General features: G+C 39.8%; 1 protein-coding gene across 4 annotated transcripts in view; it reads left to right on the top strand.

Moving 5' to 3' along the window:
* The window catches only part of taf15 (TAF15 RNA polymerase II, TATA box binding protein (TBP)-associated factor), a 52,241-nt gene that overhangs the window by 7,322 nt on the left and 28,043 nt on the right, over positions 1 to 16,876 (top strand). For 3 of the 4 annotated variants that reach the window (XR_004560085.1, XM_034168180.1, XM_034168181.1), the window contains exons 4-9: positions 75 to 153; positions 481 to 553; positions 1,522 to 1,724; positions 5,838 to 6,024; positions 13,496 to 13,530; positions 14,048 to 14,080. Coding sequence is in view for 3 of the 4 variants with exons in the window: in XM_034168180.1 (XP_034024071.1) it covers positions 75 to 153; positions 481 to 553; positions 1,522 to 1,724; positions 5,838 to 6,024; positions 13,496 to 13,530; positions 14,048 to 14,080 (610 nt within the window). In the remaining variant the exon portion in view is untranslated. The remainder of the gene's footprint in view (positions 1 to 74; positions 154 to 480; positions 554 to 1,521; positions 1,725 to 5,837; positions 6,025 to 13,495; positions 13,531 to 14,047; positions 14,081 to 16,876) is intronic. The other variant, XM_034168182.1, reaches the window with a different exon arrangement.

Genomic DNA, 16,876 nt, shown 5'->3' on the forward strand with positions numbered 1-16,876 from the left:
TTTCATTAGTCATTCCTGTTATCATGATTCTTCCCATCTGTGTTGTCTGCGTAACTCTGCATTTTGTTTTACAGAGTTATGGACAAGGAAATGGCAGTGGCTCCTATGGGGGTCAAGGTTACAGTGGTTATGGACAGCAAGGGGCGACACAAGGTAAAATAATTGTTAAAAGATTGATTCTCCGATCAGCGTATAAGCTATAACAAATTACTTGTTTTTGAGAAAGTGATCAGTTGACCTCCAAAATAATATTAAATTCTTTTTGGTTTGAGGTTATATGAGCAGACTTGCTGCATCTATTTGACTTTATGCACACTATGTAAAATTTTGTTACATTCAGTTGTCTCCTGATACATGTGTTTAATGTCTCGTGGTTGAGTGCTGCTCATTCCTTATGCTGATAAGTCATGTTAGTTTTTTCATGTGTGTATAACCCCCCCCCTCCGATTTATTAATATTTCTTAATCTGTACCTTGATAGATGGTTATGGACAGTCTCCAGGAGGATATGGGCAACAGCAGAGCTATGATGGTTATGGACAGGAGTCATCTGGGTAAGACTGACAATATTGAATGCTGTAAACAGTAAAGTTGATGTCTCGTTCTCACGTTTTGTGTTGAAAACATTGGTTGCTGACTTTAAGTGGAGTGGTCAGTAAGAGTTTTGAAAGTTGTTCCTGTCAGGTTCTAGCCAGTAAGCTATTGACATCCATATTAAGTATATTTGACCTTATTTTCAGTCGGACGTAATTTTGCAACTTATGGGGATGAAATGGTGCTGCCAAAGCTGTGAAACTGGACATGTTTCAGTTTAATGTGACAATGGCACAAAGTGTGTGCATCTATGCCATAGTGAAAAGCAGCTATTGAAGGACCTGTGGTGTGTGTTTTTTTTTTTGTTTTGTTTTTTTTTGTAGGGGTAAGAATATTTAGTCACCTTACGATTCAAATGAGTGTGATTTGGTTATGAAGCTTTTATCAATGCATGTTGTTGGGGGGGTTCCCCTCACTGACATTTGCTTTTCAAATGAAAGTATTTGTAGTGATCCATAATTAATGTATTGAGTAACAAGTCCACTATATTTGCACCTGTGTGGCTTTCATGCACTGATTCTAACATCACGTGCACACTGGATGTGCTGTACTAATGTACCTTGTGTACTTGTCAGAATAATTAAGCAAGTGCTTCATCACATAACCTTTTAGATTTTGAAATTAACTGTCTCATATAGTCCAAATGCAGGTGGTTTTCCCTCTTTCTTTACACACGCAGTGTTTGTGTAGCTCATCAAAAGCCACTTCTAACAGGACTTTGACCTTTTAGATTTTTTGCAAGGTAAAAATTTGTGGAAATGGAAACTAGTGTTGGCAGAGGTTTGCGCTGCTGTACAGTTTTACTGGACATTTGTGGTGATGTGAAACTGACATTGATTCTGGTACTAGTTAGGCTAGTGCCAGAATAAACTGTTGCATGCTCTCTCATTCTGAATCCTTTTTCTAATTTTGTCCAAATGTATTTTAGGTATGGTGACAAGCCATCTTATGGCCAGCAAGGATCAGGAGGTTCCTATGGTCAACAGGGCTCTTATGGACAGCAAGGATCCTATAGTGGCCAGGGGCAAGGGGGTGATAGTTATGGACAACAGGGATCCTATGGAGGCCAGGGGCAAAGCGGTGGCTATGGAGGCCAGGGGCAAAGCGGTGGCTATGGAAGATGGAATGAAGGTACTGATTTTGATAACTCATTGCAGATGTGTTGGCCATTACCATGTCACTATAATAATTATAGCTTCAACACACACTGTACAACTTTGATATCCCACATAAGCCCCTTTCACGCAGGGCCGAGTTGTGTAATGTGGCGTACCATCTACTTCAATTTTTATCCAGCCCTACGTGGTCATATGCTGAGGGATGCAAAGGGGTCTGCAAAACAGATGCAAAAAAATTAAACGTTTAATTTTTTTGCGGACTTTCAGCGTGGAGCATGGACACAGTGTTCCATGCAAGTCTTGCAACACTGCGCGACTGTGCAACATGCCTCCGCAAGCTCGGAGACAAACATAACTCGTATTGTACTAATCCCACATTGTCATTATCCCATATTACACTTAATCCCATGCTGCACATGTCCCATATTGCATGTATCCCTCTAAAACATCAATTAACAGTAAAAATACCCAACTTAATAAAACCCCTTAAATAGCATAAAAACAGTAATAAATATACCTAAAATTAAAAAATAATTAAAAACAATTATTACACATGTCCGTCCTTATTTTAATTAGAATAATGCAGTTGTTTCAACTAAAGCGTGGGCGTGTCTGTTCAGTTCTGTAACAGCTCGAGGAAAGAAGCTGTTTTTCAGCCTTGTGGTGTGGGCTTTAAAGGCCCGATAACGCCTGCCGGATGGAAGCAAAGAAAAGGTGATGTGAGGGGTGTATTCCATCCTGCAGAATACTGCTTGCTCGGCGGAGGCAGCGAGTCCTAAAAACATCATCCAATGAGGGCAGAGGGAGACCAATGATCTTTTCTGCCGTTCTAATGACTCGTCTGATGGATTTCTTATTGTTTTCAGAACAGTTTGCAAACCATGCTGTAATGCAGTAGGTTAAAACACTCTCAATGGAGCAATGATAAAAGGCCTTGAGCAGCTCAGCCGACAGGTTGTTCTTCTTCAATGCTCGTAGAAAATAAAGCCTCTGATGTGCCTTTTTGACCACAGCAGATGTGTTAACTTCCCATTTAAGATCCTCAGTGATCCAGGTGCCCAGAAATTTAAAACAAGAGACCCTCTACTACCTCACCTTTGATGGTTAAGGGCGAGGGGTCATCCTTGCGCTTCCTGAAGTCAACTATAATCTCTTTGGTTTTCTTGACATTCGGGGTCAAATTATTTTCTGTGCACCATTCAACTAGCCTTTCAACTTCATCTCTATAGGCTGCCTCGTTGCCGTTGAAGATCTGTCCCACCACGGTAGTGTCATCAGCAGATTTTATCATGTTTGAGGGATGAGTGGGAATACAGTCATATGTATAGATGGAATAAAGCAACGGATTTAGCATGCAGCCTTGTGGTGCGCCAGTGCTAAGAGACAGACTGGAGGATAGATGTGGGCCCAGTTTGACTGCTTGTGTGCGGTCAGACAGGAAATCCTTAATCCATGCACATAAGGTATTGCTAAGGCCTAGGTTGAGGAGCTTTGTGACCAATTTACTGGGTACAGTTGTGTTGAAAGCAGAACTGTAATCTATAAAAAGCATTCTCACACTTGCACCTTTATTGTCGAGGTGCGTTAAAGCTGTATGGAGAGCTGTGATGATAGCATCCTCTGTGGATCTATTTGCCCTATAGGCATACTGATACTGGTCCAGATTAAGGGGAAGGACAGATTTTAAATGCTTCATCACCAGCCTCTCAAAGCACTTAGCCACAATAGGAGTAAGGGCCACCGATCTGTAGTCATTCATGGTTCTGATGTTACTTTGCTTAAGCACTGGAATGATGGTGGCTGTTTTGAAGCAAGTTGGTACAGTACCTTTGAAGAGAGATCTGTTAAAAATATCCGCAGACATCTGCCAACTGGTGGGTGCAGTCTTGAACCACCCTTCCTAGATTTCCATCAGGCCCCTCTGCCTTCCTAGTGTTATGTGCCTCACCTCCTCTGCCGAAACAGTGAGTGGATAGTCTGTGTCAGCAGAGGGGTGGGGAATAGCTCCGTTGTTAAGCCCTTTTGTTTCAAAACGGGCATAAAAATGATTGAGCTCCTCAGCCAGGGAGACAATGTCTACAGGTGGTTCACGAGTGCCTCTGTGGTTTGTGATCTGCTGGATCCCCTGCCACACACGCGTCGGATCTCTATTCATGAAGTGGTCTTCAATCTTTGCCTTGTATGCAGCTTTAGCCTGCCTAATGCCTTTTTTCAAATTGTACCTTGCTGAGCTGTACCATGCTGTGTCACCTGATTTAAAAGCTGCATTGCGGTCTCGCACTAGAACCTGGACCTCCGTACTCATCCAAGGAATGTAGGGATGCAGTAAATCTTCTCTACTGTAGAAGATGTTTGATGTACACAAAGTGAGCTCAACCAAAAAAAAACAGTACGATCAACAGCCACACAAAACATTGTTTTTGGGAGCTCTGAGCCGCAGCGTCTCTGCGCGCCGCCATCATGCTTCTTAGTGTGTTTTGTAAAGATAAACTAATTCCATGCGTAAATTCAAATTTAAAGACTATTAGTTATTGAATTAAGTGTAGCTTGAAGAAGAATAGTGTAAGGATAGACATTGTTGGTATGTGTAGTTGTTGGGGTGGTCCCAAAAAACGTCTTAAATCCCATCAAACTTCATAATAAAGGATTGAGTTGGTAACAAGCACCTTTTGTGTCATTTGGGTCTGTTTTGATTGATATATTATTTAAATGTAGTATTCCCTTTTTTTTTAATCAATTATATGAAAATAAAAGGATTCCTATTAAACAGGTTATTGGAAGAGTCTCAGACAAAATTACAATTTTTGAATCCAAGTGCCCCACCTCCTGAACACAGTTTATTTAAACTTGAACTTGCAGCAAATATTAAAGGATTATTAACTGAGCAAGAGGTCTGTATGGGGAAATATCAGACCAAGATGTTAGTATGGACCAAGAACCAGTTAGGTCTGTGCGAAAAACAGTCCAATATCCTCATACAGACTGAGCAAGCGACATTAATAATTTATTATATGGCTGTTATACATATAAACATGTAAACTTACAATATCACCCGAATATGGTGGTGGCTGTGTTGGGCTTGTTTGCTTTCTTCAACGCCATGAAGCACTTGGTAACAGACGGTCCGGTTGTTAGCTGGTGAGCTTTCAGTCTGTTTTTTTTTTTTTTTTTCCTGATGTTTCGATATTTATGGAGTACGTTCATGTCCGACTTGGTTTTTCTAATCATGTTTTTTGTTTCCTGGTTAGTAAAGAAAATGCCCGTTGCGGACCGATTATCATGGTAACCGGTCTGGATATGGGAAAATATCTGACCGGTAATCAGCCAATCAGAGCACGCATAGCGTCGCAGTCATATAATAAAAGATTTTATTCACCTTATGTACTTACTGAAATGTCGTACAAATTGTAGGGAAAATATAAGATTTTATTCAGCTTATGTAATTACTGAAACATTCTACAGATAGTGGGAAATTTGTTGGTGGTGTTAAACTGATTTTAGCTAACGTCTCCTCAGTGTTAAGTTAAACTCAGTCACAAGGAACACTGACGCATTAACCAGACCGATAATGTGCACGAATCTTGCATGTTGAATCATTGGGAGCTGCCTGCTTTACAAGCTTGCACTTGAAAGCAATGAGAAATTGCTTTGCATGGCTGCAAACGGGCAAATTTAAAACAATAGCAAAATTATCCAAGAAAACGGTGGACACTTCCATTGCTGTGGAAGAGCCCTTATGATATTTAGAAGTATCTGAGGCTGACTCACTGCTTCCATTTTCAGACGTGACTGGGCTTTCATTGTGTGCAGTAGAACATTAATCCAAAATTGCAATCTGAAGCAGCAAATACAATATATGCTGGATACTAACAAGTGTATTTCTATAAAATGAAGGCTGGTTGGTTACTGTGCTAGATATACTATTGAATCCAGTCTTTACAGCAAAATACTAGTCACCTTCTAGTTTGGACCATCAAAGTCAAGTCAATGGGTCTCTAAGACATCAATGTCTGTGCAGTATTGGTGTCATCTTATTTCAGTTCACTGTGTCACTGATGGCTTGTTTTCTTGGTCCTGTTGTTCGGCCCACTCGTTCAGTTGTTTTCACACAATGTTTTTGGACTAGGTGAAGGTGGTAGTCAAGGAGGGAGGTATAGCCGTGATCATGGAGACCGTTCAGAAGGAGGAGGCTTCAGAGGCAGAGGCCGTGGTGGCTATGATCGTGGCGGCTATGACAGAGGTGGATATGAGCGTGGTGGTGGTGGTGGCGGCGGCTATGACCGAGGTGGAAGAGGTGGACCTCCTGGTATGGGGTAAGTTGCAGAGTGCCACTGCCCCCAAGGTATTTCTTTGCAATGTGATGTTAGAAATGAATTATCACTCTAGCTGTCAATCATCACCTATCAACTAGAAATTAATTTTTTACATCAGTATTAAGCTCTAGATAACAAAATTGACACATTTTTTCAAAAGCATAATTTTTAAGAATTATGTAGTTGCGATGGTAATGCTCACGGCAACACCCAAACAGTACCTAGTTGGTTTTAAGATTTTTAGTGTTTGTTTTTACATAAGTCACAAGCTTTCAACAGGTCAAACACGTGATGGTGTTTGTGCCACATGCTTTTTAAGTGCAGTCATCAGTTTACACTTGTAAGTGGTGGTTGAGAGGTAAAGGATATCATCTATGAGCCACTTCCAATCTGCTTATCGTTGGGGTCTTTGATATACAGGTGGCAGAACATTTCTGCTGAATCAGGAAATCCATAGGTGTCCTGTTTTGCAAACACACCATCTCAGGCACTGGTATAGATTATTAAAATTTTTTTTTCCATTCTGCAAATGAATAGTTAACTCCTTTTCTATGAACCAGTAGGGGACACCTCTTGTGTCAAGTTTCGGAGGCTGTGTTTAGTTTTCACTGACGTCATCACATCCGGGCAACTGGTAACCCGGACGCCATGGTGAAGGTCAACCAAGACGGTAGGCAACATCATGTATAAATGCTGATTTCAACAAAAGCAGTAATGCTAGCTTTCAAGCAGGGCTGAAATGGTCAACATAATTCATGGAAAATGTGCTCCTGGGTAATTTCACAGAAGTGTTGTGCAATGGAACAGTGAGAGCATCGAGCCGGTTCAGTAATATTTGTCTACTGTTTCGGTCCTGCTGGAACAAATTGGGTAAAGTGATCAGAACATCTACCAACTTATACAGCCTATTCTTTTGAGCCAATCTATTTGCATGATTCATATGTACAAAATAGTCATGGCTAAATACCCTGTCTCTAAATCTGAGCTTATATTGGCAACTAGCCATGTTTTGGGATATTTTTAAGACAAAAACTTGGGGCATGCTGGACTGGGGGTGGGGGCGGTAGCAGATAACACCACAGATTTCATTTTAAGTTTCAACATTTTTACTTCTGGGAGAGCAAAATTTGGACTGGTCTGATTTCGGGGTCAACACCTCCAGTCACATATAAGCCTGAATAACTTATTTTGTCATGTTTCATATCTGAATACTTGGTTTATGAAAGTGACTAGTATCTACAGCTCTACTTTAAAGTTTCAGATTATATTAATTATCTGTTGGCCCCCAGTATTTATATTAAGCCATCAATGGACCTACAACTCCTCATGATCAGGTTTTGGGGTCCTGTATTCTGTATTGGCTGACTATCCTAGCAGGCTCTGAAGTTTTACCGTAATGAGTTTGCAATCAAAAATTAATCAAACAGTGGAGATATATATATATATATATATATATATATATATATATATAATATAAATAATATAAAATGTCTGTGGCTAAAATGATTACATGCACACCAACATTCCAGTGAGTCGCACTCCTTATTTTGTCTCTATCAGCCTGCCGTCTACAGGAGGAGGAGCTGTGGGCTCAGCTCCCTTTATGTTTGAGGCACTGCATCTATACAACCATGGAATAGCGTGTGCCACGGTAAACGGCAAACTGGGTAGCCTGCACAATAATATCCAGAAAATTTTTGAAGCGTTTTCAAAGCCTAATTCCATGGTTTGAGAACATTTCTGACTAAAATTAAATGAGCAATGAGAACCCAACACGAGCAAGCCAGTATGTCAACTTCTTGAAAAAATGGCAACAAAAACGTGAAATACCAGAAAAAAGTTTTAAAGGATGGAATTGCATTATTATGCTAGATCATTATATTGGTGGCATAAAATTGTTTGAAAATAATGTTGCAGTAATATCAATTATTGTGATATTTTTGTAGGCAATATCGTCCAGCAAATTTCTTGACAGGCCTAATTTTATGTGTTTATGATGACTGTGCTTGAATGAAAAGAAACCCATAAGACAGTTTTATTTTGTGGAAATGTAATGTGAAATTATTAGCACCTTTATAAAATTTACAGCTTTAACTTTTCCTATGTGCTTTTTAACAGATGAAGGAATTTTCAACAAAGCCTTTCCAAAAATCTAACTTGCATTATTTTACTTTGCACAACAAAACAATTATTTCACAAAAACTACCAGGGTCTGTGCTCCCTTTAAGCCCCCTTTCACACCTGGTCAATGTACAGTTGCATAATACTGCATACCACTATGCCGAGCTTATGCAGCCCTATGTGGCAATACGCTAAGGGACACAAAGGGGTCCGCGAAATAAATGGATGCAAATTTTTAAACATGTTTAAGTTTTCCCGTGGCACACAGACGCGGTGTTCCACGCAAGTCTACACAACACTGCGCTGCTGTATCTAAATCTACACTGTGCCGCTGTACACACCATGCCTCCACAATTGGAAACAACCCTACGCCAGGGCGAAAAATCCTATTCTGTTTTTTATTAGTACATACCTGCAGTGGTAGATTTTAGTCATCCCGTTGGACTTTGCTGGCAGTGAAGCTTCAAAACCACGGAAGAAGAGGCGGGCCGGCCAAGCTTCCACGTTCAAGAACTCACGGACAGATCGCCAGTGAGAGGACATGTACTCGTCCAGGATAACTCCTCAGGGACTGATCGCGCGTGGTTGCCAGCTGCAGCATTCTTTCACCTCCTCAGACTTCTCTCACCGTGGTGGCACATTAAATAAAGTCCATTAACTTGTGGAACTAATGTATTCTGAATTTTCCAAGGTATCAAATCCATCTGCGTATCAGGCAGTCTGTAAAAATGGGGTCGTTGCCAAGCTTCTCCTCCCTGAACGCAAGCTGCCATGCCCCCCACTAGCGCGCGAAATTCAGCCAGCCCTTCCTGCGTACTAGATACGCAGCACAATGCCTCTCTCCGCAGGCCCGGTGTGAAAGGGGCTTTACTTTTGCTTACAGAAATGCAGATCAAGTAAGCCCCAAGTGCCATCCACTTACACTACTAGGGGTGTTGAGAGATTTGTCAGAATTGCTTTTCATATCTTTAACTATTAAACATCAATTCAAAACATTGAAAAATAGATTTAATTTTTTTTTTTTTTTTTTTTTTACTAGATAACACCTGTTTTGTTTGCTTCTCCTCAATGTTGGTCAGCGTTGCTTCTGTCAGTTTCCTCCTGTCTGCAGTACGAGGCGTTGGTGAGCTCTGTGTGTGCGCACAGACTGAAGGAGAACTATAGAAAGCCAGCCTGCATCACTGGAAAAAAAAAGATGGAATTTTTCTTCCAAACTAGGAATATGAAATCTCAGTTCTAAATCACTGTCTCTGTATTGGCTCTGATCGCACTGCATGTGTTTGGACAAATGACATGACCAATTTATTACAAAGCTGATGTTTTTATGAATTGGTGTAAGATTTAAAGGAAGGGTTGTTTGTTAAATGCAGACACTGCCTATGATGAGTTTTAATCTGTACAGTAATACTTTATGGCATGCTGTAATTTACGCAAACCTTAAAAAAAAAAAATAAACTGTAAAACTGACAAAATGTTAAAAGTGGGCTGGTGTGCCACATTGCGCATCTAGTCCCAAAAAGTGCTGCAGAGTAAACGCTAACGGCGATCTGTAATCCAATTTATATAAAAAAAAAAGTGTAAGGAAATAAGATTACATGTACACTGTTTTGCTGTCTGCTGCTCACATATTAAAGCTACTGTACATAGATCTTTGAACACGGCAGCAAACGTTATAGCCATCCAATATTGTTTTTAACATTTTAACCGTTAATGACTTATGTATAATATTAAATTACATAAAATATAATAAAACTGGCTCAAGTTTTGAAAAGGAATAGTTTGCTTAGTTATGTTACAGGGTAACGTGTCATAGAATCCAATCGAAGTCAACCTGGTGTCTCCTTTACTTTGGAGACCGAGCATTCAGCACAGAGCTATTTCACTTATTATTGTTACCTCAACCAACAATTTGCATCTCTTCAGCAAAATTGGAGCAACTTTACATTTTGACCCCTGCACAACCTGTAATGTACCTTTATCATCCTTTGTGCTGTTTTTATTTTTTTTTTTTTACCCCATAAATCCTTAATGTTCATAGATGGTCCACACTATACCTTTTGGAATTCAATTTAATTAGCTTATAATGCGCCAAATCACAGCAAAAGCCATCTCAAGGCGCCTTACACAAAACAATTCAGCATAAAATTTAAATAATTAAAAATGAATAAATTTCAAATACATAATTAAAAACAGAAGTAAAAGAATAAAACAGATTAACACTATTCATAAGAGAATAAAAATAGGTTTTCAGTCTTGACTTAAAAATGTCCATGGACTGTGCCTCACGGTCGCAGGAAGACTGTTTCACGGGGTGGGTGCACGATGAGAAGAGGCTCTTTGACCTGCTGACTTCTGCTGGAATCTTCACAATCAGACAAATGCTGTGTATTTTTCAATATGATTGGAGCATTTTTCAATATCCATTTTTGAAAAAGCAACCATGATGAATATTCACAATGGTGCAATATCCAGTTTTATTTTAAATATCTTTGGCTACATCTGTGCAAAATTTGGTGCTTTAATCACAAAATGCACAATTTTTTTACTGTCACCCCACTATCCAGCCGAAGCCTACATTAAAAAAAATCCTCCACCAACAGCCAGTCACATCTACTGCTCACAAATGGCTGCTACAAAGTAATTTGATGTCATGTAGCCTACTGAATATGTACTATTTTGTTTCAAATTAGCATTAACAATGTATTTTTAAAAACCCACCAAATTTATCCCAAACCAGCCCAAAACTATTTTCCCTGTAAAATTGTAAAACCATGCAATCTGACAACCCCGCTTTAGTCTGGCAACACTGAACATTCCCACGACAGGATATCACTCACCATCCTGTTTCTCAGAAAATTTATTGCAAGCCCCACTGATAGTTGCAATGATTACGTTCTCAAATGATTTCCTGTTTAAAAACAAACCACCCCACCCTTTCAGAGTCCACTGTTATTACAGAATATATAGAATTGCATATGCACGTTACCAAGGGGATGTGCAGTACTCAAGAGGACTTGAAAGACTCTGCTACAGCTTTTTTTTAACAAAAAAGCAATGTGACAAGTCAGATATTGACATCAAAATTAACTGATATTTATGTTCTTCATCTGTGTTAACATAATTTTTATGGCCTGATGCAACGTCTCCCCATATGTTAGTGACCAGAGGCCAGCTGTGATGTGTGGCTGACCTACTGAATCAACAGTGTTAATAATTTTGCAGCTTCTTTAGCGGAAACACTTGAGAGGTTGCACCCATGGTGCAAAACATTTGAAACTAATGTGACAATGGAGCAATGCTCTTCTCTTCACAATGTATAATGAAAAAAAATTGGAGGGGGCAGTATGGTCATAATAATCAGATCCTCATATTCTAAAAATGTTTGCCTGTATTTATTTATAAACACTGACTGGGCTTCATTCAGGTTCTTCTGACTCTTTCTAATATCTGGTTCAGAATGTGTTACACTATCATCTTGTCACCCATAATGAAATTTTGATAATGTTTGGATATTCCATTCAGACTGTGGTCTGTTTTTACTCTGCTTATTTTGGTTGGGGAGGTGTAACTGCTTATTCAAACTCCGGAGACCAAACAAATGGACCATCATCCATTTTAAATGGTGGTGCTTAGTTCCAAATGGGTTATGGCATGGTTCAGTTGTGATGAGAACACCAATGGAGCCAGTGGACCAAACATTCTAACAGTGTGAATTCCATAGTTTTATGTACAGCAAAAAGAGAATTATTTCACCACATGGGGAATGTAGAATACAGATGTTACGAAATAATTTTCAGACTTCCACAGGTTGTGGCTCAAATTTCAAGTAACGTTTGACAAGCACTTGGACATTAATCCTATGAAATGGTCTGAAGTTAACGACTTTGAAGAGTTTCATCTATTCGCTTTACATTGCAGAACTAATTTTTATTAAAAATATTTGTGCCAGAAGGACCAATAACTTTCATTGCATGGCTAGATCACAGGTCTGTGGTGATGGTTCGGCTCCATAATGACTTAGCTGCTCTTCCAGTTTTCTCTATGCTTGCGTGCAGCTTGGGGCAGTGCAGTGTTTAACCTCCTACCACCCGCCTCATTTTGGCTTGTCAGTATCTCTCAAATAAAAAGTGAAACTTCCTGTTGATGGGATATACAGGCTTAGAAGGGGTTAAAAGTTTGTCATCATATTTTGGGCCAATTAATTTTGCACAAGAGAAGCTATTGCTTGTGGTCATGGTTGGAGTGCTGTAACTGGCAGTTGCACTGCTTGATATTAGCGTCTGTGCTAGGGGGGCTGTAATATTAATACACAAAATGCTGTTTCTAACAAAGATGGTTTGTTTTGACCACTCTTGTGGCTCTGGCCTGACTGGACAAATATTTGACTGTGATATGAATCTGTTCATTTCTATTTCGGAAGTATAAATTAGTTTTTCCTATCAGACAAACCTTTGAATCTGCAATTGGATGCATACTGCAGTAATTGGCCCTTGTTTGTTTTTGAAATGTATCAAAGTAGCTCTTACTGTATTGTTGTGACTGCATTAACCTTCCAACCATTGCTGACTTACTGAACATTTTGGTTCACTATTTTGCTACTTAATGCTAAAACAGAGTACCTCTAAATTCTTCAACATCATGCATTTTGATTTTTCCAAATTTGTTCCAAGCTATGTTGGCGCTAAAATTCAAGCAGTAGTTTTATGGCATTAGTTTAATGTTTAAGTCACACGTGATCAGTATTAAATTGGTCGACTCTGTTGGCCATATTGTCAGAAACTTTGGTCTCCTGAGATAAATACCAATTTTTAAGCCATGACAAACTGTCTTTACACCTGGAGCAACGTGTTCAGCTACTTAATTCAGCAGGTTTCATTGAAGTGTTGTATATTTTACATGGCGAACGTGTATGTTGTGTTAACATGGATCTACATTTTATACCACAGGTGTTCAGAGTGGTGTAACTAAAACTTGGACCACAGTTAAAGGAGCTCATAAACTCGCTCAGTGGAAGATTTCTCATTGGTTACTTCCCCCATTCACTCAAATTTGGCTGCTTATGTCAAAAACAAAATTTACCTGGCTTTTTGTATCCAATCTGGTCATGTAACCAATTTGGTAACACTACTAAATGGTGACCCAATGACATTGAGATTTTTCTGCCTGACTTCTAAGTCAGAGCTGTCCAGTCGTCTGCCTGTGACCTCTTATGTCAAAGACTAACACATTCCCTCGTGTGAGACAGTCGCACACCCTGGCAGGAGTGCAAACTGAAGGGGATGTAGGGGAGCATTGAGCTCTCAGTTGGGACAAAGGAAAAGCCATCATATCTCCAATTTTTCCTCTGCAGAGGTGGTGACCGTGGTGGCTACAAAAATTACGGTGGTAAGTGACGAGCATCAGAACTGTGTCGGTGGGGGAGGAAAGAACTTGAATTAGCAAAAGGGGTATTAAAAAAGAACACCCAGTGAATGCCACTATTTTCATGTCCACATTCCAAAGGACTCTAAGTTTTCTTAGGATTTGTCATAAATGGCATCATATATGGTAAAGAACATGGAACCTGAGTTGTAAAATAATGGTATTGTTGCATGAAGAAAAAGGTTGATTGTAAATGAAGACAATGGTGTTCCCAAGAAGGTAAACCTACTAAAACTGGAAGCAATTTTGGTGGTTTTCATTTCTGCTGTAGGCTCAGAAACAGAAAATATTTCTTGTTCCAAGGTGTTGGTATGTGATCCATCGGTTCAGAAACACCCATCAGAAATATGTAAAAAAAAAAAAAAAACAAAAAAAAAGTAACATACAATGATAAAGAACTTACTTGTGACATTAAATATTGTATAGAATAGAGCAAACTGATTTAATACTCAGATTGCTTGTCCATCCTCTTGTTTTTCAGGCTCTCGTGACTACGGCCAAAGGGATGACTCAGGTAGGACAGACCATGACAATTGAAGACTTCATAGTGAATAGCTATAATTAGGATTGTACATACAGCCTGAAATTGAGATGTCATAAACACAAACCTTGATGTGTAGCAAGTTCTTTCAGCTTCTCCCTTTTTCACTCTGCGTTGCTACAGCAGAACTGATATGGCTCTGCAAGATTATTTGGCACAAGTATAATGCCGGATGCCCTTCCTGGCACAACTCCATTTTACATGGAGAATAGACATGGGTGGCCTTGAACTGGAAAGCTGCTGCTTGGGGAACAAGTGCACTAACCATGCGTGGTACCATGCTGCTCTACAAGTCTGTATTTCAGTAAATTGTGTGGAGTACAGGATTTACTGAAAATGTTAAAATTGTGCCAATACAGTAGCTATGACTTGCCACTGTGGGCAATGTTGAATACTATGCTACCAGAAAGAATAGCATTGAAGCCTGGAGTGGAAACAGTTTTTAGACTAAGATTGACATTTTGTTTCTTGGGAAGGCTGCATGTTAAAAGATAATATTCCTTGATACTAATATTTATCTATTCATTTTTCATGTAAACATTGAGCTCCTCAGTTTTCTTAGTTTTGTTGTAGTTCAAGTCTGTCAATGTTGTCACAAGCTGGCAGGGAAGTGTTGGTGTCAAAAGGCCCCTATATCTTAGTAAGTCCCTTTGGCTGCTCCCTCGTTTTCACTCACCACAGCAGATTTGGGGTGACTCTGCATGTTGAATTGCCACAAATTTTACACTGGATGCCCTTCCTTACACAACTCCACATTACACCCATCACACTATGACAATTTAGCCAGTATTAAAAATGCTGCCATATGTCTAAGTTATGGGTACGTTTTGTATAAGTTAAGGGCATGTTGAAGCACGCAGATATACGGCGGGTATGTCAAAGTTTGGGGCATGCACAATATTTTTAACTTATGCCAGCGTATTACTCATACATCCTGCATACATGGACTATAAGTTGTAGGTAGGTTATGTGATGACACACATTTCTTGTAAGTTGCTCTTACGTCAAAATACATCCATTGATTGGCTGAACAGCTGAAACCTGTAGTAATGTGAACAGTTCAGACTTTCAAATATTAAAACCCTTCACACATGGAGTAAATATAAAGTCTTAATCTTACCTGTTTATTTCAGTTGGGTTCATCGTCACAGCCTGATGACAACTTATCCACATAAAACGTCCTGATTTTGAAAACGTCTGAAAATACTTTAGTTCCTTGTCGTGGCTAAAGAAACGTAGCGTTTTAAAAGTCCCTCTTTTGTGTTTCTCAGCCTGAACCAGAAAGCACTGGTGCTTGTGCCACAACAAGAAAATGTACTTATTTTAAAAGAGTCACAGCGCCTCACTCATTCACATCCGCGTTGATCACGGACTTCAGTCAATTCTTCAGTATTCTGCACACAATGAAAACAAATCCCATTATCCACAAAGACAGAAATGAAATAAAAAATGCTTAATTAGTCTGTTTGACCTCCGTGTGGAGGGGAGAGGCCACATGACAGCGTGCATGTGCTCAATATTCTGCTGGCAATGGAAATGCAAACCAAGCCAGACTTAACCATTCCAACCTGTACCATTGCATGTAGTACCGATCCAAACTGCTCGGTGGAAAACGGCGCAGTCAGTATACGCTGGCTAAATCGTCATGGTGTGATAGCTATATAACTTGACATATTTGATGTATTTTTCATACTTTGGCTGGCTAAATCGTCATGGTGTGACTGGGCTCTTACATGTAGAAATGTAGGGTGAACTGGGAGCCTTCTGCACTGAAACAACCCTTAAACCACCCCTTTAAAAGGCCCCTTTATCTTAATTACCCATAATGCTCTTTGTCAAAGCAAGAGTGGGGACAATACACAAGTTGCATTTATATTTGAAACATGATGCTGTAGAGTCATGCAACAAAATGACATCCCCTTGGGCTTCTCTGGCCACTGGTCTTGTTAACACTCAGGCCTCTGTTATCATGCACAGGGAAATGCACCACATGGCCAAAATGTCAAGGCTGATGCTCCCTCACAGTGCAAGTGATATTTTTCTTAGGTCCTGAAGTAACTGTTCATTCGACAGTCATTCCAGCATATCCAAGGAACTTCAGAAGGGACCTTATCTCAAAGACTGCATGTCATTTTGTTTAGAAAATCGATTGGAAGCTTCTCTGAGATGCCAGGTGGATATGAAGTCTCACATTTTCCCATATTAATCAGAGATTGAAAAATAACGCACAATCCCATTATCAAGAGCTGTTGATCATACACACAGCAACCAAGGAGACACATTGTTAAATTTAGCGCAAAGTGGCATTCTGAAAACAGCCACATTGTGTGGAAACCACAAAGCAAATCATTGATGAAAATGTTAATCTGCAGCCGGGAGACTGCTTCAAATGTGGCAATTCCTTCAGCAATAAATCCAAGCTCTCAAACCATTTTCGCAGATGAACCTTTAAACACACAAGAAAAGACTCTGCCCAGTCCTTAATTTCTGCGCTCTCTGGCTGGTGCTCCTTTAGGCCTGGTTCACACGGCTGGATAAATAGGATGATATCGGACCCAATCTTCCCCTTCTGACAATCTTAAGGATGTCCTGACAATCATGACGACGCTAAAGATAATCTTATGAGATATTCCTGCTGTGTGTGGTGTGTTAAGAGCGCACTGATCTGCTCGGAAGGACATCAAGGGTGCTCCGATTGCAAGTCAGGGATATTCAACATGTTGGATTGTCTTGGCCTGATATCGCAGCGTGTGTGGTGTCCTCCGACCG

This window comes from Thalassophryne amazonica, chromosome 4 (genome assembly GCF_902500255.1).
Source record: "Thalassophryne amazonica chromosome 4, fThaAma1.1, whole genome shotgun sequence".
Lineage (NCBI taxonomy): Eukaryota > Metazoa > Chordata > Actinopteri > Batrachoidiformes > Batrachoididae > Thalassophryne > Thalassophryne amazonica.